At 32.6% G+C, this 25,941-nt stretch overlaps 1 protein-coding gene across 1 annotated transcript; it reads left to right on the top strand.

The window, feature by feature from the left end:
- The first annotated feature begins 1,728 nt into the window (after nucleotides 1-1,728).
- On the top strand, nucleotides 1,729-25,131 carry LOC120197580 (CBL-interacting serine/threonine-protein kinase 5-like). The gene is made up of 4 exons (XM_039199064.1): nucleotides 1,729-3,216; nucleotides 9,708-9,712; nucleotides 13,792-13,798; nucleotides 24,800-25,131. Exons 1-4 carry the CDS (start codon nucleotides 1,938-1,940, stop codon nucleotides 25,129-25,131), a joined length of 1,623 nt encoding a protein of 540 aa, XP_039054995.1. The 5' UTR covers nucleotides 1,729-1,937.
- The last annotated feature ends 810 nt before the right edge of the window (nucleotides 25,132-25,941 follow it).

Raw genomic sequence — 25,941 nt, 5'->3', positions numbered from 1 at the left:
TCGTGACCTAAAAAATTCAAAGACGCTCAAGAAAAAATATTTTATTTTAGAAGGTCGCAAGTTCAATTTCTAGGACTTTCAGAAACCATTAGAGTTACCATCACAATAATGAAAAGAACAAAATAGAATGATATTGATAGTTTGATGAACGATATAAAACATGCCATTTTAAAGGTTAATGATATTTTATATTGAAGGTCATAGTTTGGGGACTGATATAAAATATTAAAAAGTTTAAAGATCAATTTAGAATATGAATCATAATTTAAGGATCTCTTATGCAATCATTTCAAAAGTACTACTTAGAATCAATTATTATAAAATATAATCAAAGTAATAATCAAACTTAATAATAACAAAGCATCTGGATATGCTTTTTTCGCATTAAATATTCTTAATTGAGCATAGTTTGATGCTTTTTTTTTTCAAAGTTAATATGGAAATTCTTCAATTTATGGGGCCCGAAACATCATTATATTTATGTGGGGGATGAGAACCCATAAGTGGGTGATTTCGGTAGACATTAAATTTTAATATCTAACTTTATCGGTTAACCCTCAAATAATTAATTTATACTTAAATCAATCTTTTAAGATAAATTATCTTTGCATCTCATATAATAATTTTTCATCAAAATATAAGAGTCCATTTGAATAAAAGCAAAACAAATTTGAATGTTAAAACTAATATTTATTATTGATTAAAGCAATTATGAAGAGGCAAATCTTCGATATTTATAATTTGAATTAATATTATTTTTGTAGATGTAGATAATAGATATAGGACTAAAGTATACAAATCTTTTTTTAACATCACTAAAGTATAAAAATGATCTTCATATTGTAGGGTGTTGTTTTATTAAATTCCTCAATTATTAAAAGTAGTAAAATAGTCTTCTAATTATATGATGCTTCTTTGTTGAGTCATCCGATTATTAAAAGTTATAAAATGATTATTTGATTATTCATTTTGTTCTTCTCTGTTAAAGGATTGGTGGTCATATTTTGATCACCTACTGTTAAAAAAATTAAGAATGATGTTAATATGTCATTTTTTTAATTATTTTCCAGTCATGATATATATTATCTTATGATGATACATCAACATCACTGTTAATCTTTTTAAGAGAGTGACCAAAACAGAACCAAAATGTAATATTAAGTATGATTTAAAATAAATAATAATTGAGTGACCAAAACAGAAACTAAATAATAAATGAGTGACTTAATAAATAATATATCCTTTTAGGGTATGAGGGTCATGACCTAGGTAGACCTAAGCCTATATATACTTATCAAACCAATACTTTGATTACAATAATAGTACCGATAGACATCATCAGATCATTATAATATACTACAGAGGAGGTATCATTTGTCTACTGTAGCCTGGATTGAGACGTCAACTCTCTCGGTTACAAAGTCTAGAATACGTTTGTTTCAAAAAAAAAAAAGATCAAATAATAATAATCAAATTATTTATTAGTAAAAGTAAATTCAAATTGACCAGCTGCATATGTTAGCTGGCAATAGGGGAACGGGGTAAAAAGACTGATGTTTGGAGCACCAAATCCTAGCCAGTGGAGGAAAAGAAGAGGGCTTTTAATCCCCCAAAAAACGCAGAGAAATTTACTCCAAGGTAAAAAGGTGAAAAGGGATTAGTCAGTCTATAAATGTTTGTTGTAACCTCCCCCGCAACATCAACGCCTCTTTCCTGTTTAATCGACCTCTGTTTTGACAAAAAAAAAAAAAAAAGAGAATCCCTTGCAAATCTCATTCTGTGTGCTGCACAAATAGCCCCCCCTTGATGATGGAATCCATCAGCATCATCACCATCTGCTCTGTTCTTTCATGGATTCCCTTAAATTCCCTTGAATCCATTACATTCCATTAGCACCATACCCAAATACCCAGTTTTCATTTTTGCAGAAAAAGAAAATGGAGGAGAAGCATGTTTTGTTCGGAAAATACGAGATTGGTAAGCTGTTAGGGAAAGGAACTTTCGCAAAAGTGTACCACGGGAAAGAGTTAACGACGGGTGAAAGCGTGGCCATTAAAGTCATCAGCAAAGATCAGGTGAAGAAGAAAGGGATGATGGAGCAAATCCAGCGAGAAATCTCCGTTATGCGCCTCGTCCGACATCCCAACATAGTTGAACTCAAAGAAGTAATGGCCACCAAGACAAAGATCTTCTTTGTCATGGAATATGTCCGGGGAGGTGAACTCTTTGCCAAAGTTTACAAAGGCAAGCTCAAAGAAAACATGGCGCGTAAGTACTTCCAACAGCTGATTAGCGCCGTCGATTTCTGCCATAGTCGTGGCGTTTCCCACCGTGATTTGAAGCCGGAGAATCTTTTGTTGGACGAAAATGAAGATCTGAAGATCTCTGATTTTGGGTTGTCGGCTTTGCCGGAGCAGATCCTCAACGATGGGTTACTTCACACTCAGTGTGGGACTCCGGCTTATGTTGCTCCCGAGGTTTTGAGGAAGCAAGGGTACGATGGATCCAAAGCTGATATCTGGTCTTGTGGGGTTATTTTGTATGTTCTTCTTGCAGGTTTCTTGCCTTTTCAAGATGAGAATCTGATGAAGATGTATCGGAAAGTTTTCAAGGCAGAATTCGAGTTCCCCTGCTGGTTTTCCACCGAATCTAGGCGGTTGATCTCGAAACTACTCGTGTCGGACCCCGAAGAAAGGATCACTATCGATGCCATAATGCTTGATCCTTGGTTTCGGAAGGAATTCACACGTTCGCTCGCGTTCTCGGTCGAGGAATCGACGGAGGATGATGAATCCGTTGCCAAACGATCGTCCCCAAAGTTTTTTAATGCGTTCAAGTTGATTTCCTCGATGTCGTCGGGGTTCGATCTGTCGAGTTTGTTCGAGAGCAAGAGGAGATCGGGGATGATGTTCACGTCGAGATGTTCGGCCGGGGCAATCATGTCGAAAATCGAAGCTGTTGCGAAGGGGTTGAATTTTAAGGTGGGAAAAGCCAGGGAGGAGTTCAAGATGAGATTACAAGGGCCGTCGGAGGGGAGAAAAGGGTGGCTTTCGGTGACGGCCGAGGTGTTCGAGGTGGCACCGGAGGTTGCGATCGTCGAATTCGCCAAGTCGACGGGGGATACCTTGGAGTATGCTAAGTTTTGCGAGGAAGATGTTAGGCCTGCATTGAAAGACATTGTTTGGACATGGCAAGGTGACTGTTTCGACATGGCAAGTACTGCCACAGGTGACAACCTAACAGTTCGTGAAGATTAAGGAAAATCTTTATTTACCCCCCCCCCTTTCATTGGTTGAAGATTAGAATTTGTAAATACCTACTTTATTATTAGTACAATAATGGCATGGGTTTGGATTCTGTGTACTAGCCATGGAGTTTTTTTTATCCTTTAGTTGATTTTTAAAAACTAAAATGACGGAATTTAAGTAACAGTGGCTGCCTGGTTTTAAGACAATCTTTGTGTGGAAACGAGGAAGTATTATACCTATGAAGATAGCTTTTCAAAGTTTTCAAATTTTCGTCGGATTAGATTTATCGAAATTATTAGTTTTTTTATCAGTTAGATAAAGGTGTTTAATCGGTTGGTTCGGTTAATCGATTGAACCAAACTTTCAAAATTTATTATTTGATTTTTTTTTCGCTTTAACCGTTAATTGAATTAATTTTTTTTTGAAAATAATTAATCGAACCGAACAAAGTTCGGTTAATCGGTTGGTTAACCAAAAATTTAAATAATATGTATTATATATTAAATATTTAACATTTTTATCTTATCCGATTAAAACCGAAATTTAAATACTCCTAAAGCTATTAATACATAAATAATATATTAGATATTTAAAAATTTTGATTAATTCGATTAATTGACTGATTTCGAACCGAATTAACCGATAATCAAACTTTGAAAAAATATTAACCGTTAACCGACCGAACTTAAAATTAACCGGTCGATTAATCAAAAAAATTTCTGTTTGATCGGTTTTGTACGGTTAACCGAACTTTTTAACCCCTAGTTAAAATCTCTAGATAATTTTTTTATTTATTAGATCTTTTGATTTGTTTACATCTTTTAAATACAGAATTTAATTAATTACCACAAATATAATTTTTTTTTGACAAATTAACATGATACGATGAAATAAAATTAAAAGTTCTGCAACCAAATTTCTCTGACCCGCCAGTCTCTAAATAATTATAGTAATTCTATACACTAAAAATTACTATAAACATTTTTAATTTAAATTGAAAAAATAAAATTTCACCATCCCTATAACATCATCTTCATCTCTACTCTCCTGTATAAAAACATGGACCAGTTATTTATCTATTAATTGCAAATTTTCATCCAATCAAACTCACTTTTATCAACAGGAAGGTTCAAAGTTGATGGAAAAAGATGTGTTTTTGTGCAAATTTCAGTTCATGTCGGACAATGGTTTGGGTGACACGTCCCCTCACGAACAACAATACTTAAAACCATATTTAAGAACTACCTGCCCATCACTCAAAGAAATCAAATTATTATATTATATTATATTATTAGGGGCGGATCCGGGACAAAAATTCAGGGATTGCAAGAGCCCTAGGGTGACACTTTTGAGGGGTGATACTTGTATTAGAGGTGACACTTGTATTAATTTTGAGGGGTTTCTATATGGATTTGTTGTTGGAGAAGAATTTTGTGGGGTTGCCTGGGATACCCAGGGCACCACTCAGGTCCGCCCCTGTATGTTATGTTATATTTATATTATGTTATATTAAGATGAATCTTTCGGGGGGTAAGTTGTAACAGATTTAGATTTTTAGGAGGCTTTGCTACAATGCTTATGATGTAACAAAGTTGTAAACTATTTTAGCATGAAGCAATCGATTGTGGAAATTTTAGGAGGAATATCTTACGGGTAAATTATAAATTTTTATCACTCAAATTTTTTCTTCTTATTTTATATTATTAAAATTTAAATATATTAATTTAATTATTATATTTTCAAATTATTTTAATATTTTAATCATTTTATTGTTAACCATCTTTTGATATTATTGTCACACTGCAATTGATGATAATTTAAGGTTTAGATTAGAATTAAAAGATTTTAATTTTCTTTTCCACTTCAAATCTTATGTGGCTTAAAACATTATTAAAATAAGTCATGTCATAATAAAATATTTTTTTCATCACATATTTTATGATTAAACATTAAAGTAACTAAATCAAGAGCAATTTGAAAGTTTCGTGATTAATTTAAAACTTTATAATTTTTTTAGTGATGAAATTTAAAATTTATCCAGCCTTTATTTATAAAATTTTATAATCTATTTTTGGTTAAACTACACTATTAGTTTTCGTTTTTCTACTTTGGTCATTAAATAAATTTTTTTGATAAATTTGTCATTAAATTTCAGTTAAACTTAGCTGATAAGATGGCGTGACCAATGTAATAATAATTTTAATCTATAAAATTTATGTATTTTATCAATTTGATCATAATTTAAAACAACTCTTTTATTTTTTTTATTAATCTCACGCCCCATGACTTTCTCTGTACTCGAATGCAATACCCCAAATATTAGGCCAGAGACTAAATTGAAAAGAATTAAAATTTGAAGATTTATTTGAATAATTGGTAAAAGATGAGAAAAATGATTTGGATTAGTGTTTTGAACTAAATTGTAGCAAAAGATGAATTAAGAGGGCATTTTGGTCCTTTAAGGAGAAAATAAATTTAAAATTCATTTTCTATCAAGTATTAAAGAAAAAGGGGGAAAAGGGAATTTAGGTTATGAAAAGGTCATCTCTCTTTCCTTCCTATTCCCATGAAAATAGCTCTCCCCCATAGCAAAGATCGAAATCAAGCTCCCGAGTCAAGCAAAGCTAAAGATAAAGGCAAAGTACCAGAGTGATCAACTTTGCATTTTGGGTATAATAGCAAGACAATCTATGTAAGTACATTTATTGTGTACGTATATGTTACTGTAGTCAGAGAAATATGATTGATTGATATATGTATGGTGATTACCAAATGGCACTCAGTGTGCAAAAAGTTAAGAAATTCATACTAAGTGTGTGAATTTCCGTATGGGCACTTTATGTGCAAATCTGAGAAATTCATACTACGTGTATGAATTTCCATATGGACACTATGTGTATGAACTAATAAATCTATAATAAGTGTATGAATTTCCATATGGGAAATATATGTGCAATTATCAAAAGTTCATAATAAGAAGGTGAATTGACGTATTGGTAGTGGGCGAGCAATCTATGTAAATTATAGTAAGAATGTGGGATTACTGCATTGGCACTATAGTTATAAACCATAGAGTGTATAATGATTTGAAATAGTTAATTGATATTATAAATAATTATTATAGTAGAAACTGTTATAGAGTAAAAGATAAATAGCCTAATTGTGCATTTGATAGAAATGTGTCAATTATGCCAGTTAGATGAAAGGCTAAATGCTTTTGAGGCCTAGCTGTGCATTTGGCAGAAAGGTGTCAATTATACCAGTTAGATGAACGGTTAAAGACCGCTGAGTAAAAGATAAATGGCCTAGCTGTGCATTTGGCAGAAATGTGTCAATTATGTCAGTTAGATGAACAGTTAAAGACCATTGTGTAAAAGATAAATGGCCTAGTTGTGCATTTGACAGAAAGTTGTCAATTATGCCAGTTAGATGAACGGTTAAAGATCGTTGAGTAAAAGATAAATGGCCTAGCTGTGCATTTGGAAGAAAGCTGTCAATTATGCCAGTTAGATGAACCTTTAAAGACCGTTGAGTAAAAGATAAATGGCCTAGCTGTGTATTTGGAAGAAAGGTGTCAATTATGCCAGTTAGATGAACGGTTAAAGAGACCGTTGAGTAAAAGATAAATGGCCTAGCTGTGTATTTGGCAGAAAGGTGTCAATTATGCCAGTTAGATGAATAGTTAAAGACCGTTGAGTAAAATATAAATGGCCTAGTTGTGCATTTGGCATAAAGGTGTCAATTATGCAGTTAGATGAACGATTAAAGACCGTTGAGTAAAAGATAAATGACTTAGTTGTACATTTGGTAGAAATGTGTCAATTATGCCAGTTAGATGAACGATTAAAGACCGTTGAGTAAAAGATAAATGGCCTAACTGTTCATTTGTCAGAAAGGTGTCAATTATGCCAGTTAGATGAACATTTTGAGTAAAAGATAAATGGCCTAGCTGTGCAATTGGAAGAAAGGTGTCAATTATGCCAATCAAATGAACGGTTAAAGACCGTTGAGTAAAAGATAAATGGCCTAACTATGCATTTGGCAGAAAAGTGTCAATCATGCAAGTTAGATGAAAAGTAAATGCCTTTGGGTAAAAGACTAAAGGAATTATAATGCATTTGGATATAAACAGTGCATAAGTAGTATGAAAGGATGTCATATAGCTATAAAATGTACAACAATACATAATTGGTATGAATGGTTGTCATAAAGGAAAAACGTAAACAATACATAATGGGTATGAAAGGATGCCTAAATGAAAATACAAAATAGTGTATTAATAGTAGTAAAGGTGCTGTTCATAATGATTATAAAAGATACATGATCAATTGACATTTTGGTGCAATACATGTATAATACGTTCTAATTTAACATACACCGTGCAAATAAAGAATAATTGTGGAAAAATATATAGAATGATAGATAGGTTGGGCCTACTAAGAATAATTTAGATGACTTATTGAAAGAATTATGGTGTAACTGATAATGGCTTATCTGGTCCTTATGGATTTTGCAATTTAAATTGTCATTCAATATTCATAAGATATTTATGTATAAGTTTGATATCTTTGCAGTATTATGTCTCACTAAGTAAATACTTAACGTGTGTTGATTTCACGCGTAGGTAAAGGCAAAGATTAGTTGCGTAAGGAGTGCAGCAGTAGCAGCAACGATCTTCAATTAAGGTTGACCCGTCAGTAACGTTAGCACAATCTTATTCCTTTTGAAAACTTAGTTGGCATGTAATGGAACTAAATTAAATATTTTGTAATGAATTTAAATTGGTAGTTTTAGTATTTTTCCTTATATGAATATCATACTTTGAGGTTGTTAAAAATTGAAACAAATTTTTACAGGTTTTCAAATGACAAAATATTTTAAAAGTGATCTGACATCCGTATCTCGTGTACAGAAATATATACGAGAGATGGGTGTTACATCGAACCTGGGCCTTAAGGACCGATAACCGTTTCTTTACCACTTAGACCACTCAGTTCATGTCAAAATAACTCATTTAATTTACACTTCATTTTTAATATTTGAATAAAATTCTAAACTTTCCAATTTCTCATTTTCTTTTCATCTTCTTCTTTTTTTTGAAAAAAAAAAGAAAATTTCTTTTTTAATCTTCCTCCTTTCTGTAAAAAAAAAGATGAGAAATTTTATTTTGTAGGATTGTCATTCCAAGATTTTCGTAACTCTAAATCAAGTTTTTTCGTAAATATGATAGAGAGGATATATATATATATATATAACTGTTGATGTATAATTTGAAGTTACGATAATTTATTTCAGATAATTTGAAGGAAGAATTATTGATTATAGTGATAGAAGGAATTCAATTTCTAGTTAAGATATAGAAGAAAGAAGATAGAACAAAGTAGGCTTGAGTTTGAATCACTCATAAAATCTTTATATATTCTATTCTCTTAATGTCACATACTGATATTAGATGGACAAAAGAGAAAATATTAGAGTAACCATGAAGTCACACTAATTTATTAACCATCGAACTTATTCAAGTTTGACCAAACGAGTTCAACTACCCCATTTGTCGATCATTCCTCAAGTTAATGACCCCAACATAGAGTGGATTACTAGGCTAGACCTATAAAATTATATTCAAGCATTTAAACAGTGGTTCATTATTCAAATAATAACTGTTATAAAATAAAAAATATATCATCTAAAATTATTATTATGCAATAACAATATCTATTGTTATTACAATAGTAATAAACATAACACTATAAAACATATAACTGCGGTCACATTTTAAATTCATGACTATAGTTACAACAACAAAGATTTATCTCATCAAAAATTTGTTGATCGAAGGAACAATGTTTCACGAGATGTTTAATAGAGTATGGCATTGGTATAACAATAATAAAGTTTTATTAAATTTAAATAAAAGAACTAAAGCTCATAAATGAGGTGGTGTAATATGATTCGCCGTCTATATATAAAAGTTACGTACTAAAGCTCTTTCTTTTTTAGAATTGACGAGTCTTTCAAGCGTCAAAAGCTCGAACCCCACCTTGTGAACTCTATACAGTTATTATCATGAGAACCTATTTTTTTAATTATATTTAAGCATTGAACACACTGAACAATTTTAGTAACGAAATGTACTATTATTGTTGTTAAATGTTTGAATTTAAATAATTACATTTATATGACGAGTGCTTGTTATTAATGATTAAGATTATGAATATATGTTATCTTATAAAATATGTCTAACACTTGATTTATTGTTAGAATCGAAGACGATTATATATTTATATTATATGATTAAGCAAAGATATTACCGGAAAGTAGTAAGAAATGAGAATGAGAAACCAATGAACAAGGACAAATCAGCTTATGACACAATGGAGAAACCGATATACAAGTGGAAGACACCCACAGTAGCTTTCATGTTAATGGAAGTTTGGATTATTGCAAGGGATATCGTAGAAGAAGTAGCTAGAACTTGAGCTCCATACGTGTCTCCCTTAGACGGTGGAAATCTGGGCAGCTGTCTTGGTGGACCTCATCGTGACATGTGGGAAAACGAAGTTGCTTTAGCTTTTGAACTTAGCCCCACACTTTATTGAAAATGAAATGATCAAATGACTTTATAGTCAAGGGATCTCCAATTCAAGAATGTTGTGGACTTACTAAATGAGGTCTCAATTTAGTTAGAGATATTCAAACAGATCAAGGATAGATTGAGAAGATATTAATCGAGCTAAAATTTTTTGTTGTTGTTGAAAATCTAAAATTATTATATATATTGAATATTTCTTTTATAGTTTTTATTAATAGTCTATTTTTTCTTTTTAAAATCTCATGAGTTGATCTCCTCTTAGAAATTTAAAAATTTATTTATCTCTAGCATAAAATTACGAGTTTATCCTGAAGAGGGGTGAACAAATCAAGAATATTGCAATAGTTTGAAGAACATTGTGACTGACAGTATGTATTGTGAAAGAGTTTATAATTGTAACTTATATTTTGCTGAAACTTGATGTATTTCTCATAAAAAAAAACTTGTTAAGTAGGTAGGGGCCATTGTCCACCTATAAATAAAAAGAAAGACAATATATTGTTAATGTGGTTCAAAACAAATCTATCCTACGTTTGTTAAAGTCAAGCTTAGTGAATAATTCAGTGTCATTCAATCAACACAAATATGACATGAATTATCATATGTAACATTATCTTCTCCCTTGCATAATGTTTCTTCTGTAATATACAAATAACATTGCTTATTTCCTTTAGCAATGATAGTTGTTTCTTGTGAGTTTCCATTTTTTGTCACAGAAGTGATTCATCAGATGTTAAGTTTTTCAATCCTCTATTCTTTCTCTTATTTCCTTCTATATATGCATAGTTCAAGTTCTTGAAGTTCGACTTTTATATAGTTAGATACGTTTGAAGATTTTGTTTTTGATGGGAAAGGAATTGTAGCTTGCTTGTGATACTCGACAAATAAATCAATATTACTCACCGAATTAATAATTTATGTGTCAATCATTGTTTGGACTGTAGCATCATTGTTCACATAGGCCATTGATGAATGTTGTGGAATCGAGGAGGTTGGAAACCTGAATTGTAGTAAAGAAAGTGTTGAATCATTATTATCTCCAGCATTGTTTGAAATTTAGTCACCAAGTCGAATGTCTCACTCGAAGGAGATGGTGAAAGATTTCCCCTCACAATAAAATTGTTATTGAAATTGCTGCCATGGAAATTTTCAAAATAGGAACTTGAGCAATGAAATTGTGCGTCTTGGGTCTAATATTTTATTATTATTTTCTTAAAACTCGTCACATCGGCATGATGTGTTCTATTATTTTTATAATAATTATTTTTGAAAAAAATTAGAACACACGTTGATATTTTTTTTACTAAATACAAAGTACTAAAATTTACATTCGAAGCATTAACTCATTTATTACATTACACTACAATATAAAAGAAGCATTGAGTGGTTACCCCCAATCTTAGTCTTCATAGTCAGTTGACTCATCAGATGTTAAGTTTTTCAATCCTCTATTCTTTCTCTTATTTCCTTCTATATATACATAGTTCAAGTTCTTGAAGTTCGACTTTTATATAGTTAGATACGTTTGAAGATTTTGTTTTTGATGGGGAAGGAATTGTAGTTTGCTTGTGATACTCGACAAATAAGTCAATATTACTCATCGAATTAATAATTTATGTGTCAATCAGGGTTTGGACTGTAGCATCATTGTTCATATAGGCCATTGATGAATGTTGTGGAACCGAGGAGGTTGGAAACCTGAATTGTAGTAAAGAAAGTGTTGAATCATCATTATCTACAGCATTGTTTGAAATTTAGTCACCAAGTCGAATGTCTCACTCGAAGGAGATGGTGAAAGATTTCCCCTCACAATAAAATTGTTATTGAAATTGCTGCCACGTAAATTTTCAAAATAGGAACTTGAGCAATGAAATTGTGCGTCTTGGGTCTAATATTTTATTATTATTTTCTTAAAACTCGTCACATCGGCATGATGTGTTCTATTATTTTTATAATAATTATTTTTGAAAAAAATTAGAACACGTAACACGTTGATATTTTTTTACTAAATACAAAGTACTAAAATTTACATTCGAAGCATTAACTCATTTATTACATTACACTACAATATAAAAGAAGCATTGAGTGGTTACCCCCAATCTTAGTCTTCATAGTCAGTTAACTCATCAGATGTTAAGTTTTTCAATCCTCTATTCTTTCTCTTATTTCCTTCTATATATACATAGTTCAAGTTCTTGAAGTTCGACTTTTATATAGTTAGATACGTTTGAAGATTTTGTTTTTGATGGGGAACGAATTGTAGCTTGCTTGTGATACTCGACAAATAAGTCAATATTACTCACCGAATTAATAATTTATGTGTCAATCATTGTTTGGACTGTAGCATCATTGTTCACATAGGCCATTGATGAATGTTGTGGAACCGAGGAGGTTGGAAACCTGAATTGTAGTAAAGAAAGTGTTGAATCATCATTATCTCCAGCATTGTTTGAAATTTAGTCACCAATTCGAATGTCTCACTCGAAGGAGATGGTGAAAGATTTCCCCTCACAATAAAATTGTTATTGAAATTGCTGCCATGTAAATTTTCAAAATAGGAACTTGAGCAATGAAATTGTGCGTCTTGGGTCTAATATTTTATTATTATTTTCTTAAAACTCGTCACATCGGCATGATGTGTTCTATTATTTTTATAATAATTATTTTTGAAAAAAATTAGAACACGTAACACGTTGATATTTTTTTACTAAATACAAAGTACTAAAATTTACATTCGAAGCATTAACTCATTTATTACATTACACTACAATATAAAAGAAGCATTGAGTGGTTACCCCCAATCTTAGTCTTCATAGTCAGTTGACTCATCAGATGTTAAGTTTTTCAATCCTCTATTCTTTCTCTTATTTCCTTCTAAGTTCTTGAAGTTCGACTTTTATATAGTTAGATACGTTTGAAGATTTTGTTTTTGATGGGGAAGGAATTGTAGCTTGCTTGTGATACTCGACAAATAAGTCAATATTACTCACCGAATTAATAATTTACGTGTCAATAATTGTTTGGACTGTAGCATCATTGTTCACATAGGCCATTGATGAATGTTGTGGAACCGAGGAGGTTGGAAACTTGAATTGTAGTAAAGAAAGTGTTGAATCATCATTATCTCCAGCATTGTTTGAAATTTAGTCACCAAGTCGAATGTCTCACTCGAAGGAGATGGTGAACGATTTCCCCTCACAATAAAATTGTTATTGAAATTGCTGCCATGGAAATTTTCAAAATAGGAACTTGAGCAATGAAATTGTGCATCTTGGGTCTAATATTTTATTATTATTTTCTTAAAACTCGTCACATCGACATGATGTGTTCTATTATTTTTATAATAATTATTTTTGAAAAAAATTAGAACACGTAACTGTTGAGTTAATCGATTGACGGAATTGGCCAAGAGGGGGTGAATTGGCAATTAAAAATTTGGTGGAAGCTTTTGCAGGAAATTGAAAGTAATTGCACATCGATTTAGAGTGGTTAAACTTTCTCAATCAAAGTCTACGTTCACTATCTTAGCTATCCACACTAAGGATTTTCCAACAAATTCACTAATTTGTTCTTTCTTTTGAGGCCAAAGAGATAACCTTACAACACCCTCAAGAATATACCCCAATTCTTGAGAACACTCTTTCCCAAAGAGAAGATTACAAATTTGCAAACTTACAAGGAAAACCTCTCAAGGTAAGATGTTTGCACAATTCTAGAACAAGAAAAGAACACTCACAAATAATTACAAATGAGCACAAATAGTGTTCTTTGAAAGCAAAATGAATATTGAAAGGAAAATTGGCTTGATTTGCACAAACTTGGTGTTTGATGCTTTCTCTCTTGTTTCTCTATAATTTCTTGTTGATCAAGGGCTTCAAAACTTGTTTAAATACACCTTGAATCACTTCTGAACGTTGGGGATGATTAGTGAAGATCATATAGCCGTTTTAGTGTGAAAACAATTAATAAAACAACTTGGAGCGTGGGGGAATCGGTACCCCCTATGGGGAATCGGTTCCCTAAGTGTAAAATTCAAATATTTTAACCGTTATACAAGGGGGAATCGGTTCCCTCCGAGCATACTGGAATTCTCGGAGCCAAACCATTCAGGGGGGAATCGGTACCCCCTTAGGGGGGAATCAATTCCCTCTGAGCAATCTGGAATTTTTGGCTTTGAAATGGTTCGAAATATTTTGTAAAATTATTTTGAAATTGTTTTAAGATTAAAACTTAATTTTACACTTTGAGTAAGGATTAAAAATGATCTTTGAAAGATTTGGTGTAATGTTTTGACATTCGAATAATTCTATCGAATATACTTAGAAAATCATTTGGAAAATCTTAAAATTCATTTAACTTAATTTGTTATATCAAAATATCAAAATGTTTTCAACAATCTCCCCCTTTTTGATATGACAAAAACATTTTAGTAATTTTAAGATTTTGAAATCAAGTTTTGAAATTACTCCCCCTTACGTTAACACTTCTCCCATTTATCATTTAAAAACACTTTAACACTTCTCCCCTTTTTTGTTAAATCAAAAAGACATTTTAAAGAATTTAAACAAGGTTTTGAAATCAGTTAGCCAATTGATTATATATATAATATAAGCTGCTAAGATCACAAGCAAGAGAAACGTTAGCCATTAGTTTCATAATCAATATTCATAATTAATGTGAAATGGCAAAATTGGTCATATATCTAATCATGAAGTAAATGATGCAATAATGAATAAATTTAATCACACCAAATAGATAATTTCTAACCATTCATAAATCCAAACAAATTCAAAGTCAATCAATCCAAAAATTCAAACATTCCAAAATATTCAAAATGTTAAAACAATAAGTTTGGAGTTCAAAGCAAAACATTGAATCACATATCTGGATCAGGAGGAGGAAAACGAGCTCGCATAGCGGCCATTTTGTTAGTGAGGTCATTAATACGTGCGTTGGTCGCTTCATTATTTGCACGCATTTCCCGAAGAATTTCTAATTGTTGAGCTCCCATTGTGGATAAATGGGACTCTATAGAAGTAAAGCGCGAATCCATAGTAGCGTATCGAAAATCGAATGTCTCCATAAAGGATTGGAAATATGGAGGCATTGGATGCATTTGTTGTGCTTGCTCTTCGGGCTGCTCCTCGGGCTGCTCAGGCTCATCTTCGGCTTCATCGATGTCTCGCATTAATTGCTCAAGCTCAAGATCTTCGTCAGCTTCGGTTGGAGCTTGTGAAGAACTAGCTCCCGGAGTATTTGCAGAAGATCGAACCCATTCACCGGTTTCCTTATCCTTAATCCATCCCGCTCTCGTTAAGGAAAGAAGGTTAATTTGTTTCTTAAGGGGAAAAACGGCATCTAGACCGACTCTAAGCCCAGCTTTGGAAAACAGATTACTCAAAATGCAACCGTAAACAAGAGATGAACAGAGTTTTTTGTTAGGAACAAGATTTACGGTTTCAACAATTTCAGCAAAAATAATCTGAGGTAGGTTGATTTTAATATTGTTTTCAAAACAATGTAACCACCAAAGATCTAAGGCTCTAAGAGTAGAATAACAACCTCTGGATGGTCAAAACCACTAAGAAATTATTAGATGAAGAAAACATTCATGAAGGTCTAGGACACTTGCACTATCCCTTCTTTTATAACGAGATCTTAAAACCTGTTTTTCATTTGAAATACCATCATTATCTAATCCGAATGTATTGGCTATGTAAGCCGAGTCAATATATAAGAATTGTCCTAGAAGGTAGGAACGAATTCCTATGGTTTTGGTTTTATTTTGGTATTTAACACAAACGGAATTAGAATAGAAAATACGAACAAGTTGATGGTAAACGATGGGTTCAAGGTCAAAGAGTTTATCAAATTTCCACTCTTGTAAAAGAGGAAGATATTTAAAATTGATAGGTAACATAGCTTGACGAGAAGGAATACGTTCTTCCCGGATTTTGTAAGAGTCGAAATATTGATAATACCAAAAACGATGATTTCTAGGACCAGGATGATTGAAACACGAATTTTGGATAGTCAAATTAGGATCAATGGGATTAGGATTAGAAATTGGAATAGAAAGAGGATTTGGAGGTGGATTTGGTTGACGGTGTGAACGACTAGATGAAGACCTAGCACGTTTAGGATTGGACATGGTTTAGGAAATCAGAATAGAATTGATAACCTGCAATTTAGAAAACACATGTATGTAATTTAATCAATCCCAAAACTCAATTGAGTCCTCAATATTTCAAGGTTCTCTAAATCAATCCTAATGGGCAATGTTTTTGAAAAACTTTTGAAAAATATGGTTTTGAGAAACAATATATGTATAGTTTTTATAATAACAACATAATTTAATCAAAACACAATAATTTGAAAATTAATTTTTTTTATTTCAAAAATTTAGAAAATTTAAAAAAAATCTTGTGTTTTTGATGAAATTAGTTGTAATATCTAGTTTCTAATCACTAAATAATCAATGCTCGATCAACAATTCAACCTAGAACTAATTAAAACTAGTTCTATGTTCATATATTTGAAATGAATTCCGATTAAAAACATTGATTTGAGGCAAAAATGGAGATTTGAGTGCTTAGAGGGTGAGAAACGGTGGAAGGAAGAAAATAGAGGGTTTTTGAGGATTTTGAAGGGTTTTGCCCGTGTATAACCAGAACCCCAGGGAGGTATCGATTCCCCTATGGGGGGAATCGGTTCCCCTTCAAAGGGGCAATCGGTTCCCTCAAGGGGGGATCGATTCCCTCTGCACCAAAATGCTAAAATCCGATTTTAAACACCCAAAATGCTAAATTAATTTCCTCTAGTGGTATTGGCAACTCATATATTAAAAATTAATCATGTTCAAACAATTCAATTAATCTTTAAACGATATTTGAACATAAAATTAATTTTTCATCAAGAATCATAAACTCCCCCTAACTAATAGCAATGAATGCAATAAAAAATTACTATTATAAGCATTTTTCATTTATTATTAAAAGTGCTAAAATTATTTTAAACACTCAGTGAAGATAGATTGGTCAAACCTAATTCTCTCCTAAGTGTCCAAAATCGTTCCTTGTCTAAAGGATATCCGCTAATTGGTGCAAAGTATCAACAAATTCTAGAACTACATCTTCCTTAGTGACATGGTCTCTAATGAAGTGATGTCTTATTTCAATGTGCTTAGTTCTAGAGTGTTGGATGGGATTTTTAGTGAGACAAATAGCACTAGTATTGTCACACTTGATAGGAATGGTACCTACTTCAATTCCATAATCAAAAATTTGTTGTTTCATCCATAAAACTTGTGCACAACAACTACCAGCTGAAATGTATTCTGCTTCAGTGGTAGATAACGCAACACAATTTTGTTTCTTTGAAAACCAAGAAATTAGCATATTTCCAAGGAATTGGCAAGTACCGGAGGTGCTTTTCCTATCTAATTTGCATCCTCCATAATCCGCATCAGAAAAAGCATGCAAGCTAAAGCTAGAGTCTCTAGGATACCAAAGTCCTAAACTAGGAGTGTCTTTAAGGTATCTAAAGATTCTCTTAACAGCTAGTAAATGTGATTCCTTAGGACATGATTGAAATCTAGCACATAAGAAAACACTAAACATAATATCCGGTCTACTTGCAGTTAGATAAAGTAGAGATCCAATCATTGACCTATATAATTTAACATCTACACATTTACCTCCTTCATCTAAGTCAAGCTTTGTTGAAGAGCTCATTGGAGTGTCATGAGGTTTCCTATTTTCCAGTCCAAACTTCTTGAGCATATCTTTGACGTACTTATCTTGATTGATGAAGATGCCATCTTTTCTTTGCTTGATTTGGAGTCCCAAGAAAAATGAGAGCTCCCCCATCATGCTCATCTCAAACTCACTTTGCATTAGCTTAGAAAATTCTTGGCAAAGAACATCATTAGTAGAACCAAATATTATATCATCAACATAAATTTGAACTACTAATAAATCTTTACCTTTATGCTTCAAAAACAATGTGGTGTCAACCTTCCCTTTTGAAAAACCTTTTTCAATTAAAAAATTTGACAATCTTTCATACCAAGCTCTAGGAGCTTGCTTTAAACCATAAAGAGCTTTTGTCAATTTTAAAACATGATCCGGAAAATTTGAATCTTCAAAACCTGGAGGTTGTTCCACACACACTTCTTCTTTTATAAAACCATTTAAAAATGCACTTTTAACATCCATTTGATATATTTTAAATTCATTGAAACATGCAAATGCTAATAACATTCTAATTGCTTCCATCCTAGCTACGGGAGCGTATGTTTCATCGTAGTCTATGCCCTCTTCTTGAGTATACCCTTGAGCAACAAGTCTAGCCTTGTTTCTCACTATATTACCACTCTCATCAAGCTTATTCCTAAATACCCATCTAGTACCTACAATAGATTTATTACTAGGCCTTTCAACTAATGTCCATGCTTTACTTCTCTCAAATTGATTTAACTCTTCTTGCATAGCCATAATCCAATGTTCATCATTTAACGCTTCTTTAATATTCTTAGGCTCTATGCATGAGATAAATGCAACATAATTACAAATATTTCTAAGAGAAGATCGAGTTGTTACCCCTTTTGATGGATCACCTATAATTTCACCATCCTTGACATAGTTGTACTCTCTTGGATAAGATACTTCCCTTTCTTCAATGGTTGGATTCTCAAGAGGACCATGAGTTTCCTCATTTTTCGTTTCTTAATTTGATGATGGTTCTCCAACGTCATGTCTAACGTCATTTGTATTTATGACACCTACATCATCATTCACACAAGAATCCTTCCTCGGAAGGGGATTATCATCGAAAACAACATGTATAGACTCTTCTACAACTAAAGTTCTTTTATTAAATACACGATAGGCTATAGAATTTAAGGAATAACCCAGAAAAATTCCTTCATCACTTTTAGCATCAAATTTGCCAAGGTTTTCTTTACCGTTGTTTAAAACAAAACATTTACATCCAAAAGGATGAAAATAACTAATGTTAGGCTTTTTATTTTTGAAAATTTCATATGGAGTTTTCTTTAAAATTGGCCTAATCATTACTCGATTTACAACATAACAAGCGGTATTTGTGGCTTCCGCCCAAAAATATTTTGGCAAATTATTTTCACAAAGCATGGTTCTAGCCATTTCTTCTAAAGTTCGATTTTTCCTCTCAACAACTCCATTTTGTTGAGGGGTTCTAGGTGCTGAAATATTATGGCTAATACCGTTAGAGTTACAAAATTCAGTAAATCCAAGATTTTCAAATTCAGTTACATGATCACTCCTAACACTAGTTATAGAGTAACCTTTTTCATTTTGGATTACTTTTGAAAATGTGATGAATTGTTCTAATACTTCATCTTTAGTATTTAAAAATAGAACCCAAGTATATCTAGAATAGTCATCTACTAAGACAAATGCATATTGTTTTCCACGCAAGCTAGTAGTTCTAGTTGGCCCAAAAAGATCTAAATGGATCAATTGTAAAACTCTACTACTTGATACATCATTAATGGATTTAAAAGAAACTCGCTTTTGTTTTCCTTTAGCACAAGCATCACAGATTTTATCATTATCAAATTTAAGCTTAGGCAACCCTCTTACTAGGTCTCCTTGAATTAACCATTGCAAAACACTCATACTAGCATGTCCTAGTCTCCTATGCCATAACCAACTATCATGTTCATCCTTAGCAACTAGACATAAATTAGTCACATCAAAAGAATCTAAATGCACCATGTATATGTTTCCTATTCTATGACCAACAAGCATAATCCGATTAGATGCAATGTCAATGACTTTACAACCATTAATTTCAAATAAGACATTGAATCCTTTATCGCATAATTGACTAATACTCAATAGATTATGCTTTAATCCATTCACATATAAAACATTTTTAATTTGTATGGAAGTGGTATTACCTATTGTACCAATACCTTCAATGTGACCTTTTGAATTGTCTCCAAAAGTTACTTCTCCTCCATTTTTGGCGTTAAGCTCAATGAATCGACTTTTGTCTCCGGTCATGTGTCTTGAGAATCCACTATCAAGGTACCATGAATTTGAATTTGTTTCCCGTGCCTTGTAGCAATACTCCTTTCCCTACAAACATAGATTAATTTTTGATTTTTGGTACCCAAATTCTTTTGGGTCCATATTCATTAGTTTCCAAAATCCTAGTCCCCTTAGGTATCCATTTGTGTAGGATATTTTTATCTTTAGTAGTAATGAGTTCTTTAGGAACCCACATACTTCTAACGATTTTTCCATTAGAGGTTCTTTGGGGACCTCTATGATTGTAGTTTCTAAAACTTTTTCTAACAAAGTTGGATTTTGAATTTCCACATTTTTCAAAATGTTTTGTTCCAACTTTATCAAAAGAAGTTTTAAGATCATCAATTTTCTTTTGATGATCATCATTGATCTTTGAAAGTAAATTTTGCAAATCTAAATTTTTCTTTTCAAACTCTTCTAGTTTGATTTGCAAATCTTTGATTTTACTTTCAAGATCGTTGTTGGTTTTGGATATGAGTTTGTTTTCATTTTTCAATTTTGAAACATCATTTTTATATTTTAAAAATAATTTCTCATAATCCAAAGCCAACCCATTATATTCCTCTAATAACTCATCATAGGATAAATCATCAAAATCGGATGAGTTAGAGGTTACCTTAGAATCTTCCCCAAATGCCATCAAGCACAAGTTAGCTACTTCTTGTTCCTCTTCATCGGAACCTTCTTCATCACTCCATGTAGCCACATGAGCCTTGTGCTTATTCTTTGATTGACCCTTTGTCTTCAATTGTGGGCAATCATATTTGACATGCCCTGGCTTTTTGCATTCGTAGCAAATGATTGGGTCCTTCTCTTTCGGTTCATTTTTGAGGCCTTCATTTCGTTTGAATTTTCTTCCTCGATAAGGTCTCATCATTTTTCTGAACCGTTTGGCAAACAATGCCATTTCCTCGTCATCGTCATCGTTATTCGAATCACTCTCATCTTTTGTGGATTTGAGAGCAACTCCAATATTTTTCTTCTTCTCCTTCTCCTTTGGTGTCTCATCAATATTGTCAAGGTCCACCTCATCTTCGAGCATCATTTCATGAGTGAGGAGTGACCCAATTAGCTCTTCAAGAGTTAAGGACGTTAAGTCCTTAGACTCGATGATTGCCGTCTTCTTTGATTGCCACGATTTTGGGAGGGAGTAGACTAACTTCCTCACAAGCTTTTCATTTGAAATGATCTCTCCATATGATTTGAGACCATTGACAATCGTTGAAAATCTATCCGTCATAGATTTGATATCTTCATTTGGTTTCATCCTGAAATTTTCATAGCTATGCGTTAGAATACTAATTTTAGATTTCTTTACCTCATCGGTACCTTCATGAGTGACTTGAAGTTTGTCCCATATTTCTTTAACGGTTGTACACGATGAAACTCTTCCGTATTCATCTGGTCCAAGAGCACAAAAAATGATATGGATGGCTTTGGAGTTGAGCTGGAACATTCTTGTCTCTCCTTCACTCCACAACCTTGGATGAGTGAGAGGCTTGATGTATCCTTCTTCTACAGCATTCTATGCTCCCATGTCACTTTCTTGAATGAAGTACATAATTCTATTCTTCCAATAGGCATAGTTAGCTCCATTGAAGAAAGGAGGCTTGTTGACGGGCATCGAGTCGAGACCGGAGTCGAAGTTTGAAGCGGAGGCCATTGATGACTTTGATTATCGATATAACTCTTCCCGAATCGACTCAAGAAGCGATTAAACCTTCAAATGAGTTAGGCTCTGATACCAATTGTTGAGTTAATCGATTGACGGAATTGGCCAATAGAGGGTGAATTGGCAATTAAAAATTTGGTGGAAGCTTTTGCAGAAAATTAAAAGTAATTGCACAACGATTTAGAGTGGTTGAACTTTCTCAATCAAAGTCTACGTCCACTACCTTAGCTATCCACACTAAGGATTTTCCAACAAATTCACTAATTTTTTCTTTCTTTTGAGGCCAAAGAGATAACCTTACAACACCCTCAAGAATATACCCCAATTCTTGAGAACACTCTTTCCCAAAGAGAAGATTACAAATTTGCAAACTTACAAGGAAAACCTCTCAAGGTAAGATGTTTGCACAATTCTAGAACAAGAAAAGAACACTCACAAATAATTACAAATGAGCACAAATAGTGTTCTTTGAAAGCAAAATGAATATTGAAAGGAAAATTGGCTTGATTTGCACAAACTTGGTGTTTGATGCTTTCTCTCTTGTTTGTCTATAATTTCTTGTTGATCAAGGGCTTCAGAACTTGTTTAAATACACCTTGAATCACTTCTGAACGTTGGGGATGATTAGTGAAGATCATATAGCCGTTTTAGTGTGAAAACAATTAATAAAATAGCTTGGAGCGTGGGGGAATCGGTACCCCCTTGGGGGGGAATCGGTTCCCTCCGAGCATACTGGAATTCTCGGAGCCAAACCATTCAGGGGGAATCGGTACCCCCTTAGGGGGGAATCGGTTCCCTCTGAGCAATCTGGAATTTTTGGCTTTGAAATGGTTCGAAATACTTTGTAAAATTATTTTCAAATTGTTTTAAGATTAAAACTTAATTTTACACTTTGAGTAAGGATTAAAAATTATCTTTGAAAGATTTGGAGTAATGTTTTGATATTCGAATAATTCTATCGAATATACTTAGAAAATCATTTGTAAAATCTTAAAATTCATTTAACTTAATTTGTTATATCGAAATATCAAACTGTTTTCAACAGTAACACGTTGATATTTTTTTACTAAATACAAAGTACTAAAATTTACATTCGAAGCATTAACTCATTTATTACATTACACTACAATATAAAAGAAGCATTGACTGGTTACCCCCAATCTTAGTCTTCATAGTTAGTTAACTCATCAGATGTTAAGTTTTTCAATCCTCTATTCTTTCTCTTATTTCCTTCTATATATACATAGTTCAAGTTCTTGAAGTTCGACTTTTATATAGTTAGATACGTTTGAAGATTTTGTTTTTGATGGGGAAGGAATTGTAGCTTGCTTGTGATACTCGACAAATAAGTCAATATTACTCACCGAATTAATAATTTATGTGTCAATCATTGTTTGGACTGTAGCATCATTGTTCACATAGGCCATTGATGAATGTTGTGGAAACGAGGAAGTTGGAAACTTGAATTGTAGTAAAGAAAGTGTTGAATCATCATTATCTCTAGCATTGTTTGAAATTTAGTCACCAAGTCGAATGTCTCACTCGAAGGAGATGGTGAAAGATTTCCCCTCACAATAAAATTGTTATTGAAATTGCTGCCATGGAAATTTTCAAAATAGGAACTTGAGCAATGAAATTGTACGTCTTGGGTCTAATATTTTATTATTATTTTCTTAAAACTCGTCACATCGGCATGATGTGTTCTATTATTTTTATAATAATTATTTTTAAAAAAAATTAGAACACGTAACACGTTGATATTTTGTTTACTAAATACAAAGTACTAAAATTTACATTCGAAGCATTAACTCATTTATTACATTACACTACAATATAAAAGAAGCATTGAGTGGTTACCCCCAATCTTAGTCTTCATAGTCAGTTGACTCATCAGATGTTAAGTTTTTCAATCCTCTATTCTTCTCTTATTTCCTTCTATATATACATAGTTCAAGTTCTTGAAGTTCGACTTTTATATAGTTAGATACGTTTGAAGATTTTATTTTTGATGGGGAAGGAATTGTAGCTTGCTTGTGATACTCGACAAATAAGTCAATATTACTCACTGAATTAATAATTTATGTGTCAATCATTGTTTGGACTGTAGCATCATTGTTCACATAGGCCATTGATGAATGTTGTGGAACCGAGGAGGTAGAAAACCTGAATTGTAGTAAAGAAAGTGTTGAATCATCATTATCTCCAGCATTGTTTGAAATTTAGTCACCAAGTCGAATGTCTCACTCGAAGGAGATGGTGAAAGATTTCCCCTCACAATAAAATTGTTATTGAAATTGCTGCCATGGAAATTTTCAAAATAGGAACTTGAGCAATGAAATTGTGCGTCTCATATAGGCATGACTATATATAGCACTGAAAAAAATATGGTGAAAAAATTATGATAAGGTATGCCGAATTATTAAATATGGTCAACAAGTTCAAAAATAAGGTGATATATCACTGAAAAAAAAAACGTTTTGAATTATTATGATAGGGTATTATTAAATATTATGATATGGTCTGATATATATCACTGAAATAAGGTGATATATCACTGAAAAGTTCAGAAATGAAGTGATTGGGCACTGAAAAGATTCTTTCATTTTTCATTCAATGGTCACTGGGAAAAGAAGAAGAAGAAAAAAAGGACATTTTCATGAAAATGGTCAAAAATATTATTTAATAGTCTGATATATCACTGAATTGAAGTGACACATCACTTAAAGTTCAGAAATAAAGTGATTGGGCACTGAAAAGTTTATGTCATTGTTCATTCAATGGTCACTAAAAAGAAAAGGAAAATGACATTTTTTCATTATAAATGTCAAAAACATCATTCAATGGTCTGATACATCACTGAGATGAGGTGACATATCACTGAACTAGGTTAATATATCGTTGAAAAGGCAAAGGACTTTTTGATAGGGTCTTTTAAATTGGCTTATGTTCTTTGAATCTTCTCAAAGCTGCTTCTTTTTACAATTTCCTTAAAGTAGCGAAAGATTTTCTCAAATAATGGCTAACAATTTTTTTACAATTGTTCATTCCAATGGCCAAATTATACAAATTGATGATGGTATTAGGTTTAAATCATAGAGGCATGAAAAATATGATGTTCCATGTAGATGTATCTCATCATCAAATGAAACAAAAAATGAAAGAAAAATTGGAGCTTCTGTTTCATGTTTGAGTTATTGACACATAATCTCAGATACACCACTCACATATAGAGTAATCCAGTTTGAGGATGATGACGATGTTGCTGTTATGGTTGGACTGCATCAATCATCAAATAATCAAATGATTGAGATTTATATTGAAACCAAAAATGCAACAAATCTTCATACCTCATCAGTAGCTGCACTCGTTGCAGAAGAACTGGGATCATCTATACTATATGAAACTTGTGCAGATGATAGCCTTGTTGGGCGATTCAGTGAAAGCCTTGCTGAGTTTAGTGAGGATGATAAAATTGTCGCTCAAATGATGGAAGAAAATGACACACCAATACTTAAGGATTTTGATATCACTGATGTTGGTTAAGAGGGACAAGATTTTGATATTGAGGGCAATGTCTGGAATGTAGCAGTTTACGGGGTCATGGATTGTAACATGCTCTAAAGGGTTGGGCCCATTCACTAACACCTCTTTAACCCTAAATGCCTCAACCCCAAATACCTCACTATCGCACCATCCAATTGAAATGCATAAAATTAATTACGATGCTATAAGGAATCTTAAGATTCATGAACTAGTAAAGATATGTGTTGAGTTAATCGATTGACGAAATCGGCCAAGAGGGGGGTGAATTGGCAATTAAAATTTTTGTGGAAGCTTTTGCAGAAAATTGAAAGTAATTGCACAGCGATTTACAGTGGTTCGACTTTCTCAAATAAAGTCTACGTCCACTACCTTAGCTATCCACACTAAGGATTTTCCAACAAATTCACTAATTTGTTCTTTCTTTTGAGGCCAAAGAGATAACCTTACAATTCCCTCAAGAGTATACCCCAACTATTGAGAACACTTTTTTTCCCAAAGAGAAGATTACAATTTTGCAAACTTACAAGAAAACCTCACAAGGTAAGATGTTTGCACAATTCTAGAACAAAGAAAAGAACACTCAAAGATATGTGATGCTTACTGGGTACCTCTGACGACGGATCAATGGATTTGGTGCTTGGGTCCCAGTTTGAAGCTAAGAATGATGCACAACTAGCAATGAAAGAGTATTGTATCAAAGCTCATATCAAATTCTATGTGGTGGAGTTTGATCAAAAGACATATTTTTTAGGTGTAGAAACCATAATGTCGGCTATAAATGAATTATACGAGTTTCATACTTACAATAAA

Source organism: Hibiscus syriacus, unplaced genomic scaffold, assembly GCF_006381635.1.
Source record: "Hibiscus syriacus cultivar Baekdansim isolate YM2019G1 unplaced genomic scaffold, ASM638163v2 tig00117048_pilon, whole genome shotgun sequence".
In the NCBI taxonomy this organism is placed as follows: domain Eukaryota; kingdom Viridiplantae; phylum Streptophyta; class Magnoliopsida; order Malvales; family Malvaceae; genus Hibiscus; species Hibiscus syriacus.
This window is presented reverse-complemented; position numbering and strand designations above follow the sequence as displayed.